This window comes from Symsagittifera roscoffensis, chromosome 9 (genome assembly GCF_963678635.1).
Source record: "Symsagittifera roscoffensis chromosome 9, txSymRosc1.1, whole genome shotgun sequence".
In the NCBI taxonomy this organism is placed as follows: Eukaryota; Metazoa; Xenacoelomorpha; order Acoela; family Convolutidae; genus Symsagittifera; species Symsagittifera roscoffensis.
The window spans coordinates 54,008,008-54,035,427 of NC_087070.1; the positions used below are offsets into that span (position 1 = coordinate 54,008,008).

Sequence of the window (27,420 nt, forward strand, 5' to 3'; positions counted from 1 at the left end):
ACGATGTCGAACTCGAATATTACACAGCAAACGCTCGTATTATACTAGAGCTTACTTTTCTTAACGTAAGTCTCACGTGTTAGTATTCATTTTTTGTTGGTTTTCTTCACAGTATAGGCATAATCCCGGGCTAAATTTCATTTGATGCTGAGGATATTAATAACCCTTACAAAAATTTCCTTCGTCTGATTCATATTGATATTCTGAATACGATAGCAAAAACATATTTCACGTGTGAGCTTTTTTTGGCAGAAGTATGGATTTAAACAGCTTGTCTACCGCCAGTTCTGATGTACTGCCCTGAAACCTGGGCGCATACCAGGTAGTTTCCAGCTCTCAAGAGTGCTGATATGAACGCTCTGCGTAAGATAACAGGAGTGACTTATAAAAACATTTACCAACGAAGCAGTAATTAAAATAACAGGTCTTGTGTATGCAGTAATTAAAATAACAGGTCATGTTCACCGAAGAAAAAATGATCATGCACTAAAATCAACAGACCATTTTTCAGTCCCTGGGAAAAGACTAACAGGAAGGCCTTAAAAACGCTGGATCGATTGTGTTAAACGAGACCTGAATACTTTAGGCCTCAAATCCACCGACTGACTTAATCGAATGGCATGGAAAAACGTGTTATCCTCCATTAAATAGCTTGAATGCTTCTCAGAATGCCCTCATCTGATTCATTCCTGACCTACTTTCCGAATGTTCAACCTCGCCACAATGGGAAAACGGACAAAAAACGCATTAGTCGTAGTAGTTTAGTTGTATATGGGTTTAAACACCATTTCAGGGTAATTCATGTGGACTTATTGCCTGCTTTCTAACGCGTAGAGGCGCATAAATTAAGCCAGGGGAAATAATAAACAAAAGCTTTAATAGCATAAATCTCGTTGCAATAATTGATTGAAATGATTTTGTGCCTAGTCAAAGTTATGATAAGTTTGTTGCATTTTTACGCAAAAGGCAGTAAAGCTTGCTCGCAATCATGAGATTGTAGGTTTGCAAGCATAAGGTTGTCGGTTCGCAATTCACATGTGCGCTACCGTTTGCAAGGCTAGCTTGTGGATTAAAAGACTATCGAACAATAAAAATGTAATGGTCACGAAAAAGTGATCGATTTCTATTTTCGAAAGAGGAATTTAATTTTCAAATTTTGCAGCGATATAAAAGTTTTACCTATTGATCTAGCTTTCTCAAATTGGGTTAATTTTATCAAAAAAAATGGTTCAAAAAAGATTTTTTCTTTCAAATTCGCGGTCAAGTTGAAGTCAAGCTTTTTTCCTTGCGGTCAAGTTTTTTTCCTTGCGTTCATTACATTTCAACTCTGTTGGCTATGTTTTGTTATTTAGTTTCGCTTGGCCAGAACAGTTTGTGTATTTGGGCAGCAAATTTGTTCTAGTGTGCTTTTTATGAGTTTAATGGCCTACCCCTTTTTGCAATATGAGGATGCAAATTTTTGCACCTATCAATCGTTTTCAATATCAAAGCTGTTCGACCAATTGTCGATTTTGGCGAATTGTCGGCTTGCTGAAAATTTGCAATTGTAAATGCACTACCTGTTCTAATATAGCCCCAAGCAGTGTCAAAAGAGATATTTATTTTGCCGTGAAGTGATGTGGTTCAGGTGTAGATCATTTCCTTTCAGATGAAGTTATTCGTGTAGCAATTTTCATATGCCAGTTTTCAATCCGACTGAAGATGCTGAAGAGTTGGACTGTCTTCCCGGCATAGAAGAAGGTTCCCAAAGTGGAGGTCTCATTTTGAAGAAACCCAAATTGAAACAGAATTCTCTTTTTGCTGCTGAAGACAAAGAAAAAGAGGAGCATAAGTTTAAAGTTCCAGAATTGCCGCCTCCTAAGTCGCTTCTGGGCTTGGATGTTTTGGCAGCTCAGAAGCGGAAGGCAGACGCCGAGAAGAGCTCCGAGTCGTCCGAAAAGGTCTACAGAAGACACGAGAGTCCCGCTCCCGATACTCCTTCGTTTCCATCAGACAAGTCGCGTGAATACAGAACAGACCACTCCGCGAAGGAACAAAAACGTGGCCTGGCATCGTCAAGTTCAAAACATCGTGATGAGCGCCGTCGCCGTAAACATTCTAGTTCGAATTCAAAAGACCGCCATAAAGACAGTTCCAGAAAAGAACATAGGTCTGGAAACGAATCGAGGGATCCTTATGCATCACCGTGGGAATCCAATCAAGGATCTGAGACACCAGTATACCATTCGTCCTCCAGGGGAGATGGTAGCTCAAGTCGGAGACATCGCGGCAACAGCTCTAGGAGTTGGGATGACGATGATGACAGTGGTTATGGTTCCAAGAAAAGATCTTCTTGGGACACCCCGTCACCCACTTCGTCCTCGGTTCACTGGGATACTAGGCAGAAAAGCACTTCTAGAGTAAGCTCGCGGCATAAGTATCCAGATGAAACACCAATGCCTACGCCAACGTATAAGTACAACCCTTGGGCGAAGAATCACAATGGACGGCAGAATGGAAATGAAAGTGGGCGGAGTTCGAGACATCACGTGGGGGATACTCCGGCGGCAAATGAGGACCCAGAGCTGCGCCAGGAATGGGAACAGGAGCAGAAACGGTTTGTGTACTTTTTGAAATAATTACTTGGCACCAGAGGCTGATCTAGGATTTTCTAGAAGAGATGCGGTTTTTTAAGGTCGACCAAATTTCAAACTTTTTTAACATTGAACGAAAATGTTTTTTTTTTGTATTTCTCGTGAAACGCCAGAAAGACCAAAATGTCAGACATTTCTGTGCTGCAACGTCGTTTTTTTCTGGCAATCAAAAATCTTCGTTTTAATAATCCCCGTTCTTTTCGCAATGGATGTCGTTTAATAGTAACAGATGGTCTTTTTGGGTGGTGAGGATGTGGAATTCAAGAGAGGAAAGGCCGTCCGCTTGCCCTACCCCTTTAATTATCCTCTGCGTGACCTACAAGTTGTGTGAAAATCGGTAGAATTGTGACTAGTGTAAAGATGTTAGGAAATCCACCTAGCTGTGATTTTTTTAAACGGTCTCTCCCCACCTAGCTGTATTTTTTCAAACCAATATAAGCTCAAGGTAAAACAAATCGTCATTTTTTCTTTTTTCTTTTTATTTTGTTTGTCAATTTACTAGCTCCAACTTCTCATAATTTTAATTTTTTCTTTTGTTTTATTTGGCTTAAATTGTTTCGTCGTATAATATAGAAAAGAGAAAAAACGAAATAGGCTTAATTCACAGATGGAAAAATAACTAAACAACAACGAATATTTACATCTACTGGCTAAACAACAAAAAACGAAAAATTATAAGTTGAGTACGCGCAGAAATTTGTTCTGAATTAAGTAAACAAAATAAAAGAGAAAGAGAGAAAGACATTTATTTCTCTGATTCAAAAATATACACATGAGAGTTTTATACATTTACAATATCATTGACCAGAGGGGACACTAAATGGACCTTTTGGTCGCTGGGTAGTGTCCTAAAGTTTCTAACCACTATGTATAATTGTAGCATAGACAACCACATTAATTAATACATGTGAAATTGCTTCATAGTTATGATTTAAAGCTTTCGTAGGTTATGGAGTCTTTTTAGGCAGTCACTCAGAACCATTAAAACCCCATAACAAATGATTATTTCCCAGCCCAACAGCCGCGAAAGACCCATCAAATAGACATGTTTATGCAACCTTTTTTCAATACAGTTTATAAACAGTACGGTTAGAAAGTTCGTATTTTAAAATTACGCATTAACTTCAGCACAAATTACGAATTAACTTCAGGTTGATCATATTATCATTTCAAGTTGTGATGTTCAAGTTGTCGCTAACCCAAATCCTTCAAATCAGGTTATCCGAAATGAACACAAATGAATGCAGATCAACTGACCATTTTGTTAAGTTCTTGTCAAACATATCAAATGGTAAGTTCTAAGAGCGACAACTTCGGCAGTAGCGGTTTAGTTGCCTCGTATTGCGTCGTTTGATGAGTGAAAGAAATTTTTATACTCAAAAGTGTTTTGAGGGGGTTGAATTTTAAGTTCTTAAATGAAAATATATTTTTTTACTCAATGAGTTTCAGTCTGCTCAAATCAGGTCGGCTTTGTTACTGATTCGTTTGTTTTGATCAGATGCTAAATTAAGCGTGAAAATTGTCGAACCTAGATTTTAATCAACTTGAAACATAAAACTGGGACGTTTGTGAATTTTTTGATAGATCTTGTTTTTTGTTCCATTTTGTTAAATTTTGTTCTCTTTTCTGTCGGCTAGCTTTTCATGTAATATTTGCGTTGCTTCGTAGGTGGTAACTCGAAGTATTGCTTATTTGGTTACTTTTAGTACTGAAAAATTAATTTATATTTCTATGATCTTTTTAGACTGGACAGGGAGTGGTACAACATGGAGGACGGGGGAGGCCACGATGAGGACTACAACCCCTTCTCCTCCATCCCCGAGGAGTATGTGCAGAAGAAGGAGGAGACGCTGAACAGAGGCAGTGCAAAGAAGATATCTGCCAGGTAAAAGATAACATAAACGATCACAAAATCGAGCAAACAACTTGGTTGTTCAGGTGCAAATTCAGATACCATAAACCAACCTCTAATGAGGCCGCCGCGTAAGATATCATTTTAAATTCTTAGTTTTAATTTGAGCAGCCAATGTGTTCTGTTTGCTCAAATAACGTAAGTTTGAGCAAACTAAATTTTCTTCTTTTTTAGACTCCAACAAAAGAATAAAGACATTGAAAAGTGGGAGCTGAACAGAATCATGCACAGCGGTGTAGTCCAGAAGTTATCACAAGAAGACGAAGACTACGACGAGTCCAGCGAGGCCAAAATACATCTTCTGGTCCAGAATGTAGTGCCACCCTTTCTAGACGGCCGTCTGGTGTTCTCCAGGCAACCAGAACCAGTGTTGCCAGTGAAAGACGGAACCTCTGATATGGCCCAGATTTGTCGACAGGGAAGTGCTGTTGTAAGACATCACAGGGACCAGAAAGAGAAAAAGAAGGCGCAAGATAAGCATTGGGACTTAGCTGGGACTAATTTGGGGGATATTATGGGCATGAAGAAAGATGACGACAAAGAAGAGTTAAGAGGTAGGTTCGAATCCTTTTCTATTTTTCAGTGTTGACGAACTAAACCCCCGTAGTTGTTCCAACGGCTGAACGTGGGTGGAAACTTTTGTATTCGGGTATTTTACTTATTGTTTTTGCTTTTCCACGCATAATTGGGTACCAAAAATAGTTATCATAACGGGTCAAGTGATATATCACATAAAAGCCCCTTCAGTGTCGCGAAAAACGCATTCAAATAGTATGGAAAAAAATTTTTGAAATTTTTTATGATTGTTTTCTTATTCATTTTTTGAAAACAACTGAAGTCGATTAAGCCCAATTCAAGCTTTCTTCTTGTTCCACTCCTCAAACAACTTAAAACAGCGACTGGCAATTTGTCGTTAAGTAAATAGAGCATTGAAACGTTAAAAGTTGTCACGGTCAGAATAGTCATGTTTAAGTGTGAAAGAGCTACGTGATTTTCACTTATATAGGTCGTGATGATTTTTTAAATATTTTTCGCGGTTTGACTGTTGACTATTTGTTAAGTTTCAGTTCATTTCTTTTTAAAAGGAAGGCAAACTCCGCTATTGAGCAGCTAAAGTGTAATTGTCACGAAAAGCGTGAATAACTCCCATTTTCAAAAATGGGCTTCAATTTTCTGAATTTCCATCTGAATAAAAAATACCTGTGAATCACTTGTCTCTTCCTGGGAAAAAGTACCAATCGTAAACAATTCTTCAAATTCAAAGAGCTTTAACTTGGTATAGTTTTTCAAAAATTGAAAAATGTTCAAACCTTTCTGGTTTTCATTTCTGATTTTTTTTTCTGTTTCTTTGTTCTTTCACGCTTCTGAGTTATATGTGAGGTGGTTAACTCATAGAGTAATTTCGGATAGGGTACACCGTCTGCTCGTCACGCTATCTTATTTTCGGCCGGATAGATTCGTGCAACTTCTTAGTCTAATACCGATCCTAAACTTACTCTTATACTATCTAGTCTCAGGTTGTTTAACTAGTCTCTGCTAGGCTCAATAGATCTAGGGTATACTGGTTTATTGCGGCTGCTGAAGTTCGCTTGGAGAGTCAACTAATTTCTAAGTTAAATTCAAAGCTCTCTGGTGCTGAAATTACAAGTAATTTCAGCACTTACAAATAAGTGGGTTGTTAGTTAGATGGATCATGATTGGTTAATATTAAATACTTTACAATGGTAAAATATCTAATTTATCCAATCATAAAATGTAGTTTAGATCAGGTTCCACCCATCCGGGTTTTACAGAGTTTTTTAGAATAGTCTTTCTGTAATTCAAAGGATGGATGATGGACGTTGGTATTTGGCGAACATCATAATTCTTCTGGGTTTTCGTGTTAGAGAAGTTCCAGGTTCAATCGCTGTGTCTTCTCATGACAACGACTGGGTTTTCGCAACAAACTCAAATCTGATTTCAGAATGGTTGGCTATGTCAGGTTTTTCTGTTCCATGTAGAGAACTTCTTTTGGGTTGACCTTGTCTGGGAATGGCGTGGAGATTGTGCGTGGAGGGGATGCCTGGTTACTCGGATCTGTACGTATACTTGAACATCGAGGTGGTCATTGTTCTAGTTCAATGAAGTCCTTTTCTGCGAAGTCAAGTCGTACTCTAAATCCTTTGAGTTGTGATTGTGGGCGGCATATTGATTGTGGTTGGCCATTCTTTTTCGAGTGTAGTGGGGTGATTTTGTCTTTGGATGTTCGTCTTTGGTGTTGTATGCTGATCTATATACTGCAATGTATAATTTACATTTTATAAAATTTTTATTAGTTTGATGTTTTAATTATGATTTTGGTTAGTTGTTTTCACAAAAGCTTTTTGTTTTAGTTCAGTTATTTTGAAGAGTTACTCACCCTTGAGTACCTCTTATTAAAAATAGAAGTGTGGTCACAAAGCGTGGATGTAGCGCGGTGGGTTAGGCCGGCTATAGAGCATGCTCAGGACGTCCTCTCTGGTGGGTTAGGCCAGGAGTGGGAGTATGATTTCGTGCGGTTTCTGTGAGGGGTCCTGTTGTGTGATAACGTTTTATGTTGGGTTTATTGTGGTTTTTCTTATGTTTCGTTGGTTGTGTCCTTTTTTCAAAAATCAAATTGTTTTTGGTATGGGTTTGTCTTTCGACTTTTTTGTGTTTTATTATTTCTTTCTTAGACTTTATAATAGTCTTCAAAAGAATAAATTATCCAGTTTTAAACTGGGTTAATCCGGTTTGGGTACCGTTGGTTTCCTTTTCTTAGTCATGCTGTTATTCTATGTGTTGTGGTGTTTAGTAAGCTGCGTTGGTTAGTTTTGTTTAGTATATAATTCCTTTCCAACCGGGTTAAAGGAAAGTTTGAAACTTGTTATCGTGTGTTAGAGTTGTTGAGTGTGAAAGCTTGAAACTGAAATTCATTATTTAAACAATTCTTCGTGGGCGAGCTGTGCGAGTATGGATAGAATTCTTGTGCGAGTGAATGGAAATATCAAAAGTTTAGTACTGCATGTTCGTCTTATCAATTTACTACAATTTCAAGTTTACTTCAACTAGAATTTCAATTTTACTGCTAGTTTTGGGGAAAAATTAAGTTATAAATTTTCATCATTATTAGAATTACTGCTTTTAGGGAAATAATTTATAAATTAAATTACTACATTGGTATGAACTTTATTTAATTTAGCTGGTGCAAAAGAGTATTAGAGTTTTGAACAATTTGAAGAAGTTTTCTATTTTTTATTTTTCTTTTGTGTATTTTGCAGATGATCGTGAGATGAAGACTAAAAATCAAAATGAGACATGGATAAAGAATGGTTAGTTTTTTAATTTGAATTTATTAGTTAAGAATATGATAAATTATACTTACCTGTTAGTCGTCGGGGAAAAAACCGTGGGGGAAGATGTCGTGGATTATGTCGGAATTTGTTAGTAACTTTGCTAGTATGCGAATGATGTTTTTAGTTTGAAGCAGTGGCCAAAGCAATTGAAGTGCTTTAATGGTTTTTAGTTCTTCAGTGCCTACTGCAAAATCATAAGGTGTGTTTTGGATGAGATTATATAATTTGTGGTTATATTTAGTGTTGTGGATGAATTCTAATATGGGGATTTCTATAGGTTGAACAAATTCATGTGGGATAAGGAAGGGTCTGGATTCTTCTGCGTTGAAGGTCTTTGTGATGGGACAAAAAATATACATTTGGGTTATGGGATCATAATTGCGAAGAATACCGTGAAGGTTAGTATCTTTGATGCAATATGTGAAGTTAAGAAAAAATGGTGATGTGTACTTAGAGTTAATAAATTGAAAACGGTGGTGTGGTTGTCTTGATGGAGTGTGTAGATCAAAGTGATTTTGTATGAAGCGATAATATGTATATGTGTGGGTTTGTTTAGTGCGTAACATAATATCGTGTGAGCAGTGCAAATCTCGTTCATGTGGTGCAAGGAAATGAAAGGTTAGTGAAAATAATTGAAATTTTTCTTTAAAACTTTCGTAAGCTTGTGTGTCGGTTAGAGCTTCAGAAATGATGTGGTCGAATTTGCGATCAAATATATTGAGTGTAAATACATATGGTGTTTTGATGAAAAATTTTTCTGTGATTTGTGGGTTAGCGAAACGGTCATCATCTAAAAATTGGTCTTGGTTAGTTCGGATGATGTTGTGATCGTAATATTCTAGCGTGTATTCGTTAGCTCGGGGTGCAGTGTATGTTTTTAGTGACTTTTTATATCCTATATAAGTAAATTGTCTATGTGTTAATGGTGTGGTGAGTCGATATAGCATATCTTTATGTCTTTCTATATCGATGTGAGTATTAGATAAAGGTAGGCAAAGGGGGTTAGTAAAATGATAATATGATGTCCATTGAAGTGTAGGCATTAAAACGTGTTCATCTACAAAACTGCGTGTGTTGTTAGTGTCGTTAGGGGTGTTCAAAGTATACTGTGGAAATGAAGGTAGGGTGATGGCTAAAAAATCTTTCGTGTTAGTGTGATTTGGATGATTAATATATTCACGGGCTGTTCCTGGTTTTGTTGGAAATGGATGGTTCGGGAATTTTCTTTTAAAAGTGCGATAAGCTCTATTAGTGCTATTTGATGATTCGGTGGATGTGGAGGATGGTGCTAATGATGCGGTATAAGCTGAAGAGGGTGTAGGGGTAGGTGGGTTTGATGATTCTATTGTGGATGAAATCTGATTTATAGTGGAATGTTCAAGGTGGAAGGGTTGTTGTTGTAGGGTGATAAAATTATCTAGTTCCTGGGAGATTTGGGGAGTATCTGGAGAATTGGATGATCGGTCTGAATGAAATGAAGAGTAGGTTGGGGTGACTTGTGAAGCATAAGAGGGTGTAGAAATCGATGGGAGTGGGTTATTTGGCGGGATTGGTTGAAAAGGGGGTTTTGAAAAAACTGAGGAGTTGGTTTGAAAATTAGTGGATGGAGATGGTTCAGAGTCTGCAAATTCATCAGGGGTTTCAATATCTGGGTTATTGAGTTGTGAGATGGAGTATAAAACTGAGATATGTGAATTAGTGTCTGAATTCATGCCTGATGTTATATTACTGGTTGGGAAATCGGGTGGCGGGAAAGCAAAAAGTGGAATTATTGTAATTGGAGTGTTGAGGTTGGTCGGGTGGGAATTTGAGCGGTGTAGGGATCCAAGTTGTCGGCTCATAGTGGGCTAAAAAAATTATTATTTTGAGACTGAAAAGCGGTGGTATGGGGTTGTTCTATAATTTGTTCATATGTATTTTCATCCAGTGGATTGTGTGTCATTATATGTTGAATGGGACTTTGTGATATGGTTGGTCTAAAATTTGGATTATGTGTTATTGCTAAATTTCGAAAATTTCGTGGGACTAGTGATAGTGGATGGTTATGTGGTAGGGGTGGTAACTGTGGTGCTGTAGGCGTTATGTCTACATTGTTATGTTCTTCGTCGTATGTGTTCTGTCTTGTTGCTATTTTTGTGTTGTATTCTTTTATTTGTGCGTCTAAAAGAATTTTGTTTATTGATGATGAAAAAATTCCAAAAAATCCTGCAAATAGTATGCGTGCTACACTTGCTTGTCTATTTACTTGTGTGTGTATAGCGCATGTATTATAGATTCCTTTTAAAAGCGAAAAAAGAAATCCTATAAAATTAAACATTGCGTATAAAATAGTTAATTTTTCTAAGATGTAGTAGGGCCATCCTAGAAAATTGAGAATTTCATTTTTTAGTGTAACAAAGCTAAAAATATTTTTAGGTGAAATATCTTGTGGTCTATATTTTTCACCGTTTAGATATATATAGTCTTTAATGTCTTTAAAATATCCGCTATAGTCTTGTGTATAAATATCTGCAAATCCTGCGGTTTCGGCAAGTTTGCGTAAGTTTTGGTCAATTGACTGTCTTTGTATAGTGTCCATTTGTGTTAGTAATTCTTGGAATTGTTGTGTTCTAATGTGATGTTGGATATCGGATTTTGAATATATTCCAATTGATTGTAGGTCAATATTTGGGTTTCGAGCAATAGCTCTGATGCTTTCAGGTGAAAATTTTTTGAGTGATTGCATTAATGTGGGATATGGGGTAAGAAGGTAATATTTATCTTCATCAGGGTTCAGTTGAACTACATTGTGGCTATTTTCTGATCCACATGGGACTGCGGTATCCCAAAAATAGGTTCGTCTTGAAAGCGTGTCAACGAAATGTACTTTATTTTTATAAAAGATAGGGATTCTTTTATAGCATCGTTTATCTTCAAAAACATATAGTGGTGATACTTTTTTGGTACAGGTATAAAACCATAAAATGTTTCCTTCATAGTCTAAAAAATTTGATCTATTTCCTGATAGTAAATATCCTGCGTAGGGTATTTTTAATACTGCTAGTGCAAGTGATTGTAGGATTTGTGTCCTTTCTAATTCGCATAGTTGGTGAAGTGTTTCTAATTCGGAGAGTGACATTTCTTGAAAAATTCGGCTAATTGTGTAGTCTAATTTCATATCTAGGTGAATATCATAGTGGATGTTACCGAAATATGTACTATTCATTAGTGATAGTTCTTGTAAACGTGTGCTTCTAGTGTTATGGGGCTTTAGATGTCCACCAGGTTGACCTTTACTTTTTTGAAAATTAATTGGTATATATGATGTTCCTTCGTTTATAGGATGACTTGTGGCGTATGAGTCGATTTTTACTTTTCCAGTGGTCATGTCGAATCCTTGTTCGTATTCAACTAATATCTCGGAGTATTGTGTTTTGTGAAGTGGATTTCTGTATTTACATGCAAGTTCTGTCTCTTGATATATTTGAAAACGTGTCAATTTATTTTCTATATTGTGTATGTTTCTAAAATTTGAACTTTGTCTTCGTGATGGATGGACTTGTTCATATGGAATTGATTGTATAAAATATTTTTCGTGAAATTTTATCATACGTGCGTGTATTTTTGCTACTTGAAATGTTGTACATGTGTCTTCGGGGAACCAATCAATTGTTGCTTGTGTTCGTGTTGTAGGGTCACAATAGCCTTGATCGTTTTTACAAGGTAATCTAATTCCTTGATAGATCATGGTGTTGTCAGATAAATCGCATGTGAGTTGTATTTTTTCGAGTTGTATTTTCCAATCGAAAAACATGATTTCTTGATATCCTTTATGTTTTGTGTCTGCTTTGCAGTTTGATGGGTCATTTATACCAATGTGTGGTATCCAGTGTTTATCGTGTATATCATAAGTTAATCTTCCGTGTGCGCCGTTGTATGGGTATTTTTCATCTAATTTTATATGTCCTTGATATCTTTCAAGTTCTGCTTGATGTACAGAATCTGAAAAAACTTGGAAATATACTAATTTTCTATCTGTGTTTTTATTTCTTGTGATATTGAGTCTTAGTAACTCGTTTTTACAATCTTCGGGATTGAGATGTGAAAGTCGTTCGATATTACTCTGGTAGAATGATTCGTGGTCAAGTCGGTTTTTATTTCCATTTGAGACTTGTGAACAATGTACTTTCTTTTCAGAAAATGTTGCTGTGAATTTATATCCTATAACTGTTGTTGCTCGGGCTTTTGAATAAAGTGTCGCTATTACATTTGTTGTTTCTATGGCTTGTGGTTCTGTTTCGCATTGTGATACTTGATTTATTGCATATTTGTGTAATGTTTTTGTTCGTTTTCTTCACAATCGTAATGTGTTACTAATAAATCTTGGGGTCCTGTGCGGGGGGAAGGGTTTATGTTTTCATTTGAGGTTATTAGAAAAAGGAGTTGGAGAAAAATTAAAATTTTTAGAATATACATGTGTATGACAATCCTGAGTATGGGTTATAAAATGTGATGTAACCAATTGTCTTTTTGGTATATCTGTCGTATTTGTATATCACTTCAGTTGTTATAAACGGTGGTGGTAGGGATTGAGCTGTTATATTTGGTGGGTTTAATGGATAGGGATGTTGAGTAATGTTGTTTAATTTAACCGTGATTTCGAATTTTAATTGTAGACTATTTTGTTGGAGTATTTGGATGTTATGATCACGAATGTCTTCGTGAATGTCTTGTCTATATTGTAGTCTATTTAGTGCCCAGTTGTGGAGTCGGTTACTTTCAGGGTGTTGTCCAAATAATGGTGGAGGCGCTGTGAATGTATTCCAGTCTAGTCTTAAAGGAATATTTGTTGATGATTGTTATCGATATCTAGCGTCGAGGTTATTTGGGAAATTTAAGTTAAAAGGCGGTGGTGAAATCTGACTGATTGATGGTGTTGATGGTAGTGATAATGTTTCTGGTAGTGATGAGGATGTTGTCGTATCCGTAGAAATATCTATTGGATCATTGATTAAATTTGGTTCACCTTGTGTGAATGAATGTGTTGTCCAATATGGTAGTCGTGATGTTTGGTTTGTAGGGTTAAAGGGATTTTCACGTATTTGTTCAGATGTTGGTGTTGAACCTAAGTAATCTGAGGGTAGGCTTGAGGTGCTACGTTGTGAAAGAAGCGTAGGGGTTTCTGGTAATATACCGATGGGGTTTTCTGGAGTACTTTGTGATGGGGATTGAGGTATATCAAAATGAACTCGGGGAGTTTCAATATTTCTGTTTCGTCGAGGATGTATAATTTGTCTATTTATTTCGACTGTATTTTGGTTTTGACTAGGATTTCGTATTCTACTTAATTCTTGTGGTAGTGTTGGGTATAACTAATATGTTGGTTCGCTTAAAGGTGCTTGTCGTTGAACTGGTTCTAGCGGTTCAGATAAGCGAGCGTGTCGTTCTTCAAAGGTATATGGGTTATCTTGAAAAGAAATTCGTGTGGATGTTTGGGGGTTGTGGGTATTTGAAGATGGTGTTGGGTTATCTTGGGATGATGTCGGTGAAGACTGACTGAGTGATTGTTGGTTAGCAATTTTTGATGGCTTTTTATTTATTCTTTTAGTGGAAAAATTTATGTTTATTATAGTATTCTTCTAGAAAAAGAATTAGGAGGATTGTTGCTAATGCGAATGTGATGACTGCTTTCTTTATACATTTGCATATTGTCAAGATGAGGGATGATAGAAATGTTATAAAAATTACAAACAGTAAGAAAATATCTGTTCTACTAAAAATGGTTCGTATCATTTAGATAAGTTTTGTGAATCGTACCTGTGGATATAGTCAATAGCTTTTGAAAGCTGGAGGTATAGTTCAAATATGGAATAGAAAATTTAAAAAATATTGCAAAAAATGATTAAGATTATTACAAAAGATTCAAAGGTATCAAAAAGAAATATGATTAAAAGTTTAAATATCGTTAAAAAGTTTATGAAAATGTTGAGTATTAAGTTGACTGGTCGAGAGAAGAGCATTTAAGAAATGGCTTCTTGATCGAATATTTTTTGTTGTTTGAGGCAAATTTCAAGTGTGGTCGGATTATTTATTGGTTTTTTGACAAGTGGGTTGAGTTTTGTGAAAAATTGTTGGGGGCGAATTTTATGGTGATCGGGAGGTCTTCTTTGTCTTTATTTTTATTTGTCAAGTGATCAGGGGTATTTTTGAGATTTTTATACTTTAGGCTAATTAAATTGGTCGTTCTTTTACTTTGGGCTAATTTAACATATTTGTTTGGGGGGTATTTGAGATCGGAGTTGGGGAAATATTGTTGATCTTTGGGTTATTAGATAAGGGAGGGTTATGATTATTATGGTGGTATTTATTTTAGTTGTCAAGTTGGAGTGGTTTGCTTATTTTTGACCTGGAGGTCGCAAAGTTATAGTTATAGATATGCCTGGAGTTTAATATCGTTCGTCTAGTTGGAAGGTGACGGATTGGATGAATCTTATTGGCTAATTTTGAACTAGAATCGTTGCTTGTTTGTCAGCATGTTATTTTGAAAAATGAAAGTTCATAATATTTCAGAGGTGCAAAGATTATGAAATATAAAATTAAAGCTGTTTTTGAAATTCGACTTTCTTTAATATTTTAGATTGTGGGATGAATGTTTTATAATTTTTACGTGGTTGATTTCTAAGTCGTGATGACTCTCTATGTTCTGATTTGTCGATTTGTTCTTGGGGTATTATTTTTTCTGTCAATTTTCTATTTTTTCTTTCTTTTTGAGGTATATTTTGATCTAGCTTTTTTGTATTGTTTTTTGTTGTGGTTGATTTTTTATTTTGGTTCTCGAGATGAATGTCATGTTGTTCCTTTGTTTCATTCTCCGTATGTGGGTTATTTTGAATAACTTTTAAACCTGTGAAAGAATATAATTGAGTTAGTTCGCGTAGTGCGTATTCTTTTGGGTAATAAGGTAATAGGTTGTTTCGGTGTTGAACAATTTCTTTTTTGTTTGAGTCGGTAATTTTATATGTGACATCAGTGGGTTTGGCAATTATTTGGTATGGTCCTTTTCGAAGGGGTTGTAATTTTTTAGAGATTCCTTTTTCAGTGTTAAAATTGGGTATTAAAACAAATGTTCCAATTTTTAAATCGGAGGCTGGTGTAAAGCGTGAATTTTTTTGTTCATTAATGTTTTGTCTTTGTAACAACTTTTTTGTTACTTTTTGGTAAATTTCATTGTGTTTTTTATCTCTGTTTAAAATCCATTCGGTGTGTGTACCGGAGGCTAATTTAAGAACTTGTGGGTGATGAAAATGATCTTCATCGTGTGTATGTAAAGGTAAGTTGTAACAAATTGATTCTTTATTCGGTTGACAATAACTTTGTGCATTTTTATGAGAGTTTGCTGTAAACATAATTGGTTTGCGTGGCTTTTGATTAAAAACCATTTCATATGGTGACATTCCTAGAGTTGTCGTGATTTGTGAATTATATGCTAAGGGAAATAGTTTTACATCTGCTGACCATTCAGTGTATTTTGTGTCATTTCCATTGATGATACATCTAAGATATTCTTGTAGTGAACGGTTCATACCTTCGACTAAGCCGTTTGTCCAAGGTGCATGAGATGTACGTGGTTTGTGTTTGATGTTATATAAATGACATAATGTGATGATTTCGTTATTTATGAATTCTGTACCGTTATCTGTAACTAAAATTTCTGGTAGTCCAAATTTGGCTATCCAGTGTTCATAGTGTTGTGTAAGCGTAATAAGCGTTACAATCGGGTACTGGGTTAAGTGCTACATAATGTGTAAATGCGTCAACAATTACCATAATGTAGGAGTTTCCTTCGGATGAGGGTGAAATTGGTCCTTTCGTATCAAATGAAATACGGTGGTTAAAGTACAAACTTTGTCCTTTAAAATCTTGTTTTTGTGCTATTTGTTTTTGATTTGGATAAGGTTTATTTAGCTGACATACTATACAATCATTGCATAGTACTTTTATCCAAATTGGTGCATTTGGAAAATAAACGTTTTGTATGAAATTTGATTATGTTTTCTCTGATCCAGAGTGTCCTTTAATATTTTGTGTATGTGAAATATTAAAAGCTATAAGAATCATACTTAGGGGGAGACAGGGAACTGTAGATTCGTTTAAGTTGTATTCTAGAAGGTCTGTGTTTTCGTTAATTGTTGTTTTATTAAATTTTCGAAAATATCGGAGGAGTGTTTTATTTCCTAAAATAGTTGTATCTGCCTTGACGGGTTTAGTTTTATATTTGTGCCATGATTTTAGTTGTCTAATTACTGGGTCAAGATTTTGATATTGTTTCAAAGTAATAATTGTAATTTTATCTGTTGGGGGGAGAAAAATGTTTTCAATTTCTAATTTAGATAAAGGAATTGTATCAAGTGGGTCATGGAGGTCAAAAACTTGATTTATTGTGTATTTTGAATCGTTTGTTTGTGGTCCTGATAAATTTATTTTATCAGTTAGATTTTCTTTTTCAATTAATGGAAAAAGGTCTTTTTTATGCGAGTGTTGTTTTACTCTTTTTTGTTGGGTGTTATTTTTTATCCATTGTGAGTATGGAATTGGTTTGAAAGTTGATGTTCCAAGTAGATCAACTTCGTAGTGGTTATTTTTGCAATCTAAATAAAGTGGGAAGTGTTGTAGATTGTTTATCTGTGATTGTTCAACGTCAGTTTTTACTGCATATTTGCATTCTAGTCGGGGTGATGTTTCGTTTTCTGCAAGGTAAAATTTTATATTTTTGGGTATTTCAACTGTAGTTTTACGTGTAAGTAATTCAGGTGGTGTATTTCGACTTAAAGTGTCTGGTAATGCAAGATTCTTTCCTGCTGTCCAAACTATATGTAAGTTTGGGAATTTCATTAGAATTAATTGAAATCTATAAACTCGGTGATTTGGATTAGATTTTTGTGTAAAGAGAAAAATGATTGGTTTGTGATCTGTGAATAAAACTGTTGGATGTTTTGATCCAAGTATTAGAAATTCATATTCTGTTAGTGTATATATTATGGCTGTACATTCTCTCATTAGAGTTGAGAGTCGTAGCTCTGCTTGAGTGAATAATCGAGAATTTGCTGATATAAGGTTCATTTTGTTTGTACCATTGTGTGATTGTAATAATGCTGCGCCGATGCCAAAATTCGAAGCATCGCACATTGCATAGAATGGTTGATTTGGATCTGGAATTGTATTCGAAATTTGTTCAGTTAAGAGTTTTTTAATTTCTTCAAATCGTGCTTGATGTTCTGTGTTCCATTCAAAATTATTTTGTTGTCTAAGTATATTATAGAAAGGTCTTAGGTATAATTGCATTTTATAGACATATTTGCTTAAAAAATTTAACATTCCAAGGAATTCTTGGATTTTCTTTTTGTTTGTTGGTGGTTGGAGCTTTTGAATAGCATCAATGCGTGATTTTAATGGATTGATTGTTTTTCTTTCTATATTATGTCCTAAGAATTTAACTCGTGTTAAAAAGAAGTGTGACTTGTCGGGAGCGGCCTTCAGATTTTCGTTCTGAAGTATTTTGTGATAGTGTTCTAAAACATTAAACATTTCTTCTTTTGTCTGTGATTGCATAAAAACATCGTCTAAGTAGGTGATTGCGTTTTTCTTAAGTATTAGTGGTCGAAAAATTTTGCTCATAAAAGCTGAAAATGCTGCTGGTCCTATGGATATTCCATAGAATAGGCGGTTGAATTCATATTGCTGATTTCCAATAACAAATTGTGTTAAGCGTCGCGATTGTTCATCTAGTGGCATTTGATTATATGCACTATTCATATCTGCGGTTGTAAAGTATTTTCCGTTTATTTTTGTTAAAATAACTTGTATTGGTTCAATAGGCCAATTGCATTTTGATTCGTCTATTAGTGAATTAAGATATCTAGCGTCTAGAACTATTTTTAATGATTCTTCTTTTGCTAGGATGATAACAGGGTTGATAAATGTGTTACCTTTTGGTTGTTCTTCTTTGTTTACCGGTGAAATTATATTATATTGTTCTAAAATATCGAGTAATCTGTTCACTATATCGTGTAAATGAATTGGTACTTTACTTGCTCTTTGTTTTTTGAAAACTGCGTCAGGTTTTAATGGGAGATGTAGTGATGAACTGATTTTGCCAACATCAAATTTAGATGTTGCATAGACTGATGAATATTTTATTAGCTGTTTGGCTAATTTATCAAATTCGTCTTGTGTTATTTGTGAATGTTGGAAGTTAAACATTGTTAAAAATTTCTGTTGATTCTCTGTATAGTTATTTATGTTGAATGTAGGTTTGAAATATGGGGTTTTTGTGAAATAATCTGTATTTCTTTTTTCATTACTTATTATATTATTTATGGATAATTCTTCATTAAGAATTGTGGATTGACAAATATCTAATAATTGGAGTATATTATTTACGCGGTATGCTTTTTCGTGTACTGGTGATATCGTAGCGTTGGTTTCGCAATAGCCTAAAAGTCCTAAAGGTAATGTTACTTGATAGGGTGTATTGTTGTATACATGTAGAGAAATAATATCTGAATTCGAGTTTTTCAAATATTTTATGGATGAGATTGTGATTTTGAAAAAGTTATGGATAGGTTTGAATTCAAAATCTGACATATAGAGTTGTTGTCTATTTTGTTTTTTATCATATTGGTGAACTTGTTTTATTGAAAAATTATATATGTTTCCTGATAGTGGTTTCAGGTATTTTCTTTGTTGATTATATATCGGATAAAATTTTGAAAAGAATGGTGGTTGTTTATTTAATCTTTGAAAAAATGTTAGGGATGTGTCTTTTGTTTTTGTGTATTTATCTTTGATTAATATTTTACTATTCAAAATGTTGATTGTTGGTATATATTTAGAGATAAATGGTATTCCAATGATATTGTGTTTAATATCAGTGATATGAAATATTTGTTTAAATGGTTTATTTAAAATTTTATTTTGCTCTATTGTTCTTGTGGGGAGAAGAAATAACTGAATTTTTCCATAGTTTACCAATGTTGATCCTTGTGCTGTTGCTAGTTTACTGGAGGTTTCAAGAGGCGTTAGTTTTGGGTGTAATGATTTTATCTCATTCCATGTGGGAATGAATGTTTATTATGTTTGATTCTGCTCCTGAATCAATTAAAAAATCAATTTCAAGATCTGGTGGTTGAAATTCTTTGCTTCTTGGACTTTCTAAAAGAAATGGTATTGTCCAAATTTTTTCTTTGGGTTGTTCTTTTTGTATATTTTGATAGATGTGATTTGTATTCAAGCATTTTGTTTTATTATTTTCATTGGATTGATTTGTAGTGTTGATTTCGTTAGTTTCTTGTGCCGTTTGTGTAGAATGGATGGGTTCAATATAATAATTGTGAAGGAGTTCTAATTGATTTTCATATATATGTGATGAAAAAGGTTGTTCATATATAATAGGTTCGTAGTCATTTTCGACTGCTATCATATTGATGGAGATAGTGTTTCCTGTATCACTTTCTGAATCTGATGATTCACAGTTTATTTGATTTAGTTGTAGTTCGTTATTTCCTGTGTCATCAATAGCTGGGTGTCTGATGTTGTTTCTGGGTTTGATTGTACTTGATTAATATTTCTTTGATGTTTAGGTGTACTACTTCTGTGGCGATTGTTAGAATTATTATAATGGTTATTATTCCTGTGTGGTGATTGGGAATAATTTCTATAACGGTTATTATAACTTGAATGTCGATTTTGTGAATTATTTCGTGATCTGTTTTGATAATTATTGTTTGGTCGGTTATAGTTTGATCTATTATATGAGTTATTCCTTGATCGATTGCTCGGGTAATTCTGGTTTCGGCTGTTTGAATAACTTCTATTTCGATTATTGGAGTAGTTTCTATTTCTATTGTATGATGAGTTTCGTGATTGATTGTTTGGATAGTAATTATTCCTTGATTGGGAATTAGATCTAGAAACAAATTGTGTTGTATTTGAATTTGATCTGGAGTAGTTATTTCGACTATTTGGTCTATTGTAATGATTTTGTGACGAATTTTGTGTATTTCTTCGTTCTGGTGATCTTCCTCTATAACTTGAGTTATATGGTGATTGAGTTCTTGTGTAATTGGTATTGTTCGGAAGTGGTTTTCCTGAACTGTTGTTGCTATATACATTTTTGTTCGGTAGATTTTGATCTTTTTTCATGTACTGATAGAATGATTTATTTGGTTCCTTATATTTTTGAGGTTTGTTTTGATTGTCCTGTTGTTTTTGTCTACATTCAGAAATGCTATGTCCGTATCGTCGGCAATAATTACACCATTTTTTGAAAGATGGTTTGCCTTTAAAGTTTGGGTGTTTTTCATAAATATTGAGTATTTCAGTGATTTTTTCAACGAGGTCTGTATCTGATTCCTGTATATTGTTGATATTTGTGGTATTTGTTTCAATTCGGTTAACATATTGTAATTTCAGATTTTCTGTTTCTTCAAGTTTCATTGTGATTTCCGCTTGCTCTAGTTTGTCTACTAGTTTTCGAAAATCTAAATCGGGCTCTCGAATTGAGGAGGGATGGGATGCTCTCTTTTTTATTGCTATTTTCCTTAATTGAGGTGTTAAGGTCATCATTAAGATTTCTGTCATTTTTGTGTTTTTGTAGTCGTGTGTATTTAGTGAGTATGCTTTTCGAACTAGTGTTTCAATACGTACTGCTAATTGTTTGATGGTTTCATTTGGTAATCTGCGAATTTCATTACATAAAACTCTTTGTTGTTGTTTGTTTCTTTCGGAGTCAAACATTTTTGAAAATTTTTGTGTAAATCTTTTCCAATTTGATTTTATTTCTATAGGTAATACTGAAAACCATTTTTGGGCTGCGCCGTCTAGGGTTGTCTGTATCAACGCTGTGCGTCGATGTATCCAATTTTGATGTAGTGGCGTATTAATTGGTTCAGGTCCTATATTTAAAATTAAATTTGCTGTTACTGCATTTAAATAATCTTCTACAGAATATTCAGGGTCTGTTCCTGTGAATACCATTAATGGTTTGTTTGATGTTATTGATGATCCACCCATAAGGTATGGATTCATTGTCATTTGTAATGATTCTGCTGCATTTGGCATTTGTGAAAAATTCGAAAGTTGATTTTTTGTTATTTCGTGTTGTTGAAGGTAATATGGAAGTGGTATTTCATTTTGCATTTGTGTTGGTTGATACGAGTGTGTAATCATTTGGTTTTGTGGCTGAATTGTTTGAAAAGATTGTGTATTTATTGGGTTTTGCATTTGCATTGGTTGTTGATTTTGTGTATCTGTTGGGTGTGGAGAAAAAATTCTATGATATGTATACGGTTTTTGTACTCCTTGTCCACGATATTCTTGAGTGTATGGTGCAAATATATCTGGTTGTAAATAATCATCATCAGAGGATAAATAATCCGTTTGATGAGATGCTTGCTTTTTATTTTTATTCTGTTGAAAGAATGGGTAATTTTCACTACGATCCTGTGGAGGATGTGAATTAGTTTGAAAATTTACTGAGTTGGTTGTTGCCATTGGGTTATCCCAGTATCGAGATCTTATCTGATTATTATTATTTTTTCGTGGGGGATAGTTTGTTTTTGATGAATGTGCGTAATTATAATTGTGTTCCGCAAAAGTGTTTCTTGTGAACGTTCTGCGTGTTTTTGACGGTATTGTCATGGGTCTATATGTTTGATAATCCATTTGTGAATATTTTGGAGCAACCGAAGGTTTAACGGTTGATTGTAAGGTTACCTGTGCTTGTGAAGTGTTTGTATTTCTTGGTGTTGTTAAATTTGGACGTATTGGTGAAATACTTTGTTGTGTAGTTGTTGTTGTTTGTACAATTTCTTCATTTATGAAGTGTGATGGTGTTTGAATATCTTGTTGAGTGAGGTTCCTAGTTCCATTAAGGTTTTCATTGTGTATGACGGTCGAGTTTAAGCTGTTATTTCGCGTATCGGGTAAAAATGTATTGTAGTTTAATGGTGTTGCATCAATTGTTAATGGTACTACTCTTACATAATCTCTGGTATAAGATATTGTACTTATTGCTTGACTTGCAATTGATTGTGGGATATTTATAAATGCATAATGAGACCATTCGGGGTCCCAAACGTAGTCTGACTGTTCTGTGATGGCGGTATCATCGTTTGAATTTTGAGGTCTGAAATTTTTTCTTGCTTGTGAAATTAAATCTATATTATGTGTGAAATAATCTATTATAAACCATGCCAAAATTTTTTGTAAGTCATGTTTTGTATGTTGTGAAACATCATCTTTAGTGAAATTTTCTTTAATTATATGTAGAAAAGTTGAAATTAGTGTGATTTCATGTCGTACTTTTATATGTTTGGATGTCTCTGTCGGTGAGACACTTGGGATTGGAATTTCGTTCTCTAATATTGAGATATAACTATATATTATGGCAAAAACTTCATTAGTGAATATGGAGTTTGCTCTTTGTGAGTTATGATATTGTATGCTTTTTATGTATTCTGAGAATACTTTTGAAAATTCTAAATCAAGGTCGTCTGTTTGAATTACATATTTGCTGTGATTCGGGTTTGGTGAGGTGAATTCTATGGTGTAGATTCCGTAGTGTTGTGTCAAATTACATATATCTTTCAGATAGTGATCAATAATTTGTCTTTTGATCTTTACATCTGGGAACTCTGCTTTACATGGGCTGATTCCGGGTTCAAATAAATTTAGTAGTAAATTCTTGCAAAGTATATGCTGTCCTCTATCATTAGGTGCATCTACGAGGAAGGGGAAGATATCGTCATCGTCTGGACTATCTTCACTTGGAGTGTGTGTTTGGCTCATTTTTTCGTTTAATGACTGTTAATAGGTAATTATCGATGTGTCTAATTGGTTGATTCCAATTATATAAATGTACTGGTTTGTGTTTATATTGCTTTTTTATTCTTCTTTTTCCTCTTTTCGATGAATTTGAAGTTGTTTCTGAGTCGGAAAAATATAATTGATCGTGAATGGGGCAATTTTTTTCTATAGATTCTTTTAATTTATAAAGTTCGTCTAAATTGCTGACTTCTGATTCTGAGAATGCGTTTCTATTTTTGGAAAATCTTTTTCGTGTTATTTGTCTTTGTTTAGTTATTATTTTTCTTTTTAGTGTTTGTCGTTTTGTTCTAATATATCCAACTGTTTGTGTGTGAGGTGTGATTACAAGGTCGTATTTTTTGTTATCTATTTCACAGTTGTGCAAAACGATTGTTTGTTTGTTTCCTAGATTTTTAAATGACATAAGGTTTAGGATGACGGATGCAAAAAGTTGTTAGATGATTTCTATTTTCTTAAATTGTTAGTCCTTACGATTTTTTGGTTAGCTTAACCTGGGTCTTTTTGTTCAGGGTTGGAGAGAAAAGTATATCGATTCCGAAGAATGATTTTTTACTTTCTCGTGGCTAGTATAAGCTAAGGTGTTAACTTACTTAATCTTACTTAAGGGTTGTTGTGTTCAAGGGTTGGAGAATAGTAAATCGATCCACAAGGTTCAGGTATAATTAGAACGCGAGTAGTTCGTTAGATACTATTTTAAACTTACTAAGTCTACGATTTATCCTGGGTCTGGTAAGAGGAGGGTTCAAGTGAAGGATGAATAACCGAAGTTCTTCACTGTTTATCCTAATTTGAATGGTTAGTTTTGTTGAAAAATTTCTATTAGTCTTGGGTTTTGCGAAAGGGTTGGATAGTGAATCGACGTTTGAGGTCGTTAGACACTGGCTAAGTGGGTGGGGGAGAACAAAATTGTTCTTTTTGATCCAAGGAGAGGCCTTGATGATCAAGTTTTAAAATTTAATTAAATAGAAAATGAATTAAGATCCAAGGATAAGCCTTGATGATCTGATTTTAAAATTAAGTGAATTTAAGTTTAAAATGGTCTAAATTTGTCTAAGAAAAGATTTAGTGTTTGAATGATATTAGTGAGCTTATGATTGCTGTTATGTTTTAGGTGATGAAGCTGAGACAACTGATGATTTTATGATTACTAACAGTTTATTGTCATGCTACTAATTTTTATTTTGATTTTCAATAAATATTTTCCAAACATGTTTTATATAATACTGCAGAATTTTAGGAAAACGATCTGAGATATTTTTATCAATCGTTATTGTATATTAATATTTTGTTTAGCGCCTGAAATGAGCATGAAGATTGACTTCAAGATTTAAGTTTGCAAATGAAAATCTAAATTCATTGCTAATAAAATTCTAAATATAAAAGTTTGTGTTGGCTTTTGCCGTACTATCATATAACTATTTGGTAAGTTTCTACTTTGTCGTATGTCGTCTCTGGTTCGAAGTATTCTTCCAATTCCGGGTAGTTCTATTATCGTTCGGAATATTGGCTCTGATCTATTGAGTCGTAGAGACATTTCGATTAAATTATCGTCGTATAACATTTTAAAAATGTTTTGTCTAAATTCTAATCTATTTTTGGTTAATTCTAAGCTTTTAAGGTCTTGTTCGAGACTTATGGTCGCACCAGATGAGTTATATGTGAGGTGGTTAACTCATAGAGTAATTTCGGATAGGGTACACCGTCTGCTCGTCACGCTATCTTATTTTCGGCCGGATAGATTCGTGCAACTTCTTAGTCTAATACCGATCCTAATCTTACTCTTATACTATCTAGTCTCAGGTTGTTTAACTAGTCTCTGCTAGGCTCAATAGATCTAGGGTATACTGGTTTATTGCGGCTGCTGAAGTTCGCTTGGAGAGTCAACTAATTTCTAAGTTAAATTCAAATCTCTCTGGTGCTGAAATTACAAGTAATTTCAGCACTTACAAATAAGTGGGTTGTTAGTTAGATGGATCATGATTGGTTAATATTAAATACTTTACAATGGTAAAATATCTAATTTATCCAATCATAAAATGTAGTTTAGATCAGGTTCCACTTCCAATTATCCGTTGGCGATGTTATGAAATGGAAGATATTTTAATTGTTCCCTTTTAGGTGACGGAACGGACAATGATGTGAACTATAAAGATGCTCAGAAGTTTGCAGACCACATGAAAGACAAAACAGAGGCTGTAAGCGAGTTCGCAAAGCGAAGATCAATGAAAGAACAGAGACAATATCTCCCTGTATACGCAGTCAGACAGGAGCTCATTAATATCATCCGAGAGAATAATATCGTAGTTATAGTGGGAGAAACTGGTTCTGGAAAGACAACTCAGTTGACTCAATATTTGCACGAGGAAGGCTTTAGTAAATTCGGGTCCATAGGGTGCACTCAGCCGAGACGTGTAGCAGCAATGAGTGTGGCAAAGCGTGTAAGTGAAGAAATGGGCTGCGAGTTGGGCGAAGACGTCGGCTACGCTATACGTTTCGAAGACTGCACAAGTGAAAAAACTGTGATAAAGTACATGACTGACGGAATTCTTCTTAGAGAGTCTCTTAATGAACCGGATATGGACCGTTACAGTGCCATAGTCATGGACGAGGCCCATGAAAGGTCACTTAATACGGATGTTCTGTTTGGCCTCTTGAAAACAGTTTGCGCGCGTAGAACTGATTTGAAACTCATTGTGACTTCAGCTACTATGGACAGTGAAAAGTTTTCAAGTTTCTTTGGAAATGTTCCCGTTTATACAATTCCTGGGCGAACTTTTCCTGTTGACACTTTTTTCAGTAAAACTTGCGTGGAAGATTATGTCGATGCAGCTATAAAACAGGCTATTCAAATCCACTTAGGAGCGCCACCTGGAGATGTTTTGATATTCATGCCTGGTCAAGAGGATATTGAGGTAACGTGTGAACAAATAAACGAGCGGCTGACAAATTTAGACGACCCGCCGCCACTAGCCGTGTTACCGATTTACTCACAGCTGCCCACTGATTTGCAAGCTAGAATTTTCCAAAAAGCGCCTGACGGTGTTCGGAAGTGCGTTGTTGCCACTAACATAGCTGAGACGTCACTGACTGTGGATGGAATCATGTATGTCGTAGATCCAGGGTATTCAAAACTTAAAGTTTATAACCCACGAATAGGTATGGACGCGTTGCAAGTTTTCCCAATCAGTCAAGCCAACGCAAACCAGAGGTCAGGACGTGCCGGTAGAACGGGTCCTGGACAGTGCTGGAGATTGTACACTGAAAGAGCATATCGTGATGAACTCCTTGCATGTGCAATTCCAGAGATCCAAAGAACCAACCTGGCTAATGTGGTTCTGCTACTGAAAAGTCTGGGTGTACAAGATTTATTGCAATTTCCTTTCATGGACGCACCTCCGCAAGATAACATGTTAAACTCCATGTATCAATTATGGATTTTAGGCGCGTTAGATAACACAGGAGAACTGACGGATTTGGGTCGTCACATGGTCGAGTTTCCATTGGATCCTGCTTTGAGTAAAATGTTAATAGTATCATGTGATATGGGTTGCAGTGCCGAGGCTTTAATTATAGTGTCAATGCTCTCAGTGCCCGCGATATTTTTTAGACCAAAAGGCAAAGAAGAGGAAAGTGATGCGGTACGTGAAAAGTTTGCAGTTCCTGAAAGCGACCATTTGACCATGTTAAACGTGTACCTTCAGTGGAAAACTAACGCATACTCGTCACAGTGGTGTGTTAAACATTATGTTCACGCTAAAGCAATGAAAAAGGTACGTGAGATCCGTGAACAATTAAAAGATATCATGCAGCAACAGAAACTACCTTTAAACTCTTCAGGAACAGATTGGGATGTGATTCGAAAATGTATTTGCTCGGCTTATTTCCAGAACGCCGCCAAGCTGAAAGGGTATGCTGAATACGTGAACATGCGAACTGGCATGCCTTGTTTTTTGCACCCTGTTAGTTCATTATACGGTCTAGGATTCACGGCTGATTACATAGTGTACCATGAGTTAATAATGACGTCAAAGGAGTACATGCAATGTGTGACAATGGTCGATGGTCTGTGGCTTGCAGAAGTTGGTCCTGTTTTCTACAAAGTGAAAGACTCGACCAGATCGAGAGAGGAAAACAGAAGAAAAATGCGTGCAGATATGCATGCTATGGAAGATGAAATGCGTCGTGCAAGTGAAGTTATAGCGGAGAAGCGAAAAGAAAGAGAGAAGACAGGAACAGCCGCAATGTCCAGTATTTGTTTGTCTAGGAGTCGCATTGCAACTCCTGGTCGTAGAGAAACAGCTAGTCCTGCTGTTGATCGCAGACCTTCCTTTATGCGCAAGAGGCCGCACTCTGTAGGACTATGATGCTGTGATGTTCATCCATATCACAAAGACAGCCATAACTGTTTGCAGACCGAAATGCGGAACAGAGACAGTCTCTGGTCTGGTTGACAAGACCACAGGAAGAAAATTGCATAACTTTGACGTTGTTCTTTCATGTATTTTTTGATGCTAGCTTAGTGTTCGAAGAAATAAAATTGTTTACTTGACCATGTTTTGTCAAAAATAGGGTTTACCAGAATTTTGCCAAAAAGTAGGGTTTACCGTGGATTAACAAAGATATACCGTGCAAAGTGAGTAATGTGTCATATAAAAGA

At 35.2% G+C, this 27,420-nt stretch overlaps 2 protein-coding genes across 2 annotated transcripts in view; both read left to right on the forward strand.

Moving 5' to 3' along the window:
• Positions 1-27,420, forward strand: part of LOC134853851 (E3 ubiquitin ligase Rnf121-like) — a 355,568-nt gene that overhangs the window by 82,907 nt on the left and 245,241 nt on the right. The gene's annotated exons all lie outside the window — the stretch shown is intronic.
• On the forward strand, positions 1,653-27,315 carry LOC134854152 (pre-mRNA-splicing factor ATP-dependent RNA helicase PRP16-like). Its single transcript, XM_063870278.1, has 4 exons — positions 1,653-2,596; positions 4,378-4,518; positions 4,720-5,099; positions 24,882-27,315. The coding sequence occupies exons 1-4, from the start codon at positions 1,677-1,679 to the stop codon at positions 27,125-27,127; spliced, it is 3,687 nt and encodes a 1,228-aa protein (XP_063726348.1). The 5' UTR covers positions 1,653-1,676; the 3' UTR covers positions 27,128-27,315.

Coding starts and splice junctions, on each gene's coding strand:
- LOC134854152 (XM_063870278.1), top strand. CDS start 1,677: ATGCCAGTTTTCAATCCGACTGAAGATGCTGAAGAGTTGGACTGTCTT. Junction 4,519..4,719: donor GCAAAGAAGATATCTGCCAG/GTAAAAGATAAC, acceptor CTTCTTTTTTAG/ACTCCAACAAAAGAATAAAG. Junction 5,100..24,881: donor CGACAAAGAAGAGTTAAGAG/GTAGGTTCGAAT, acceptor GTTCCCTTTTAG/GTGACGGAACGGACAATGAT.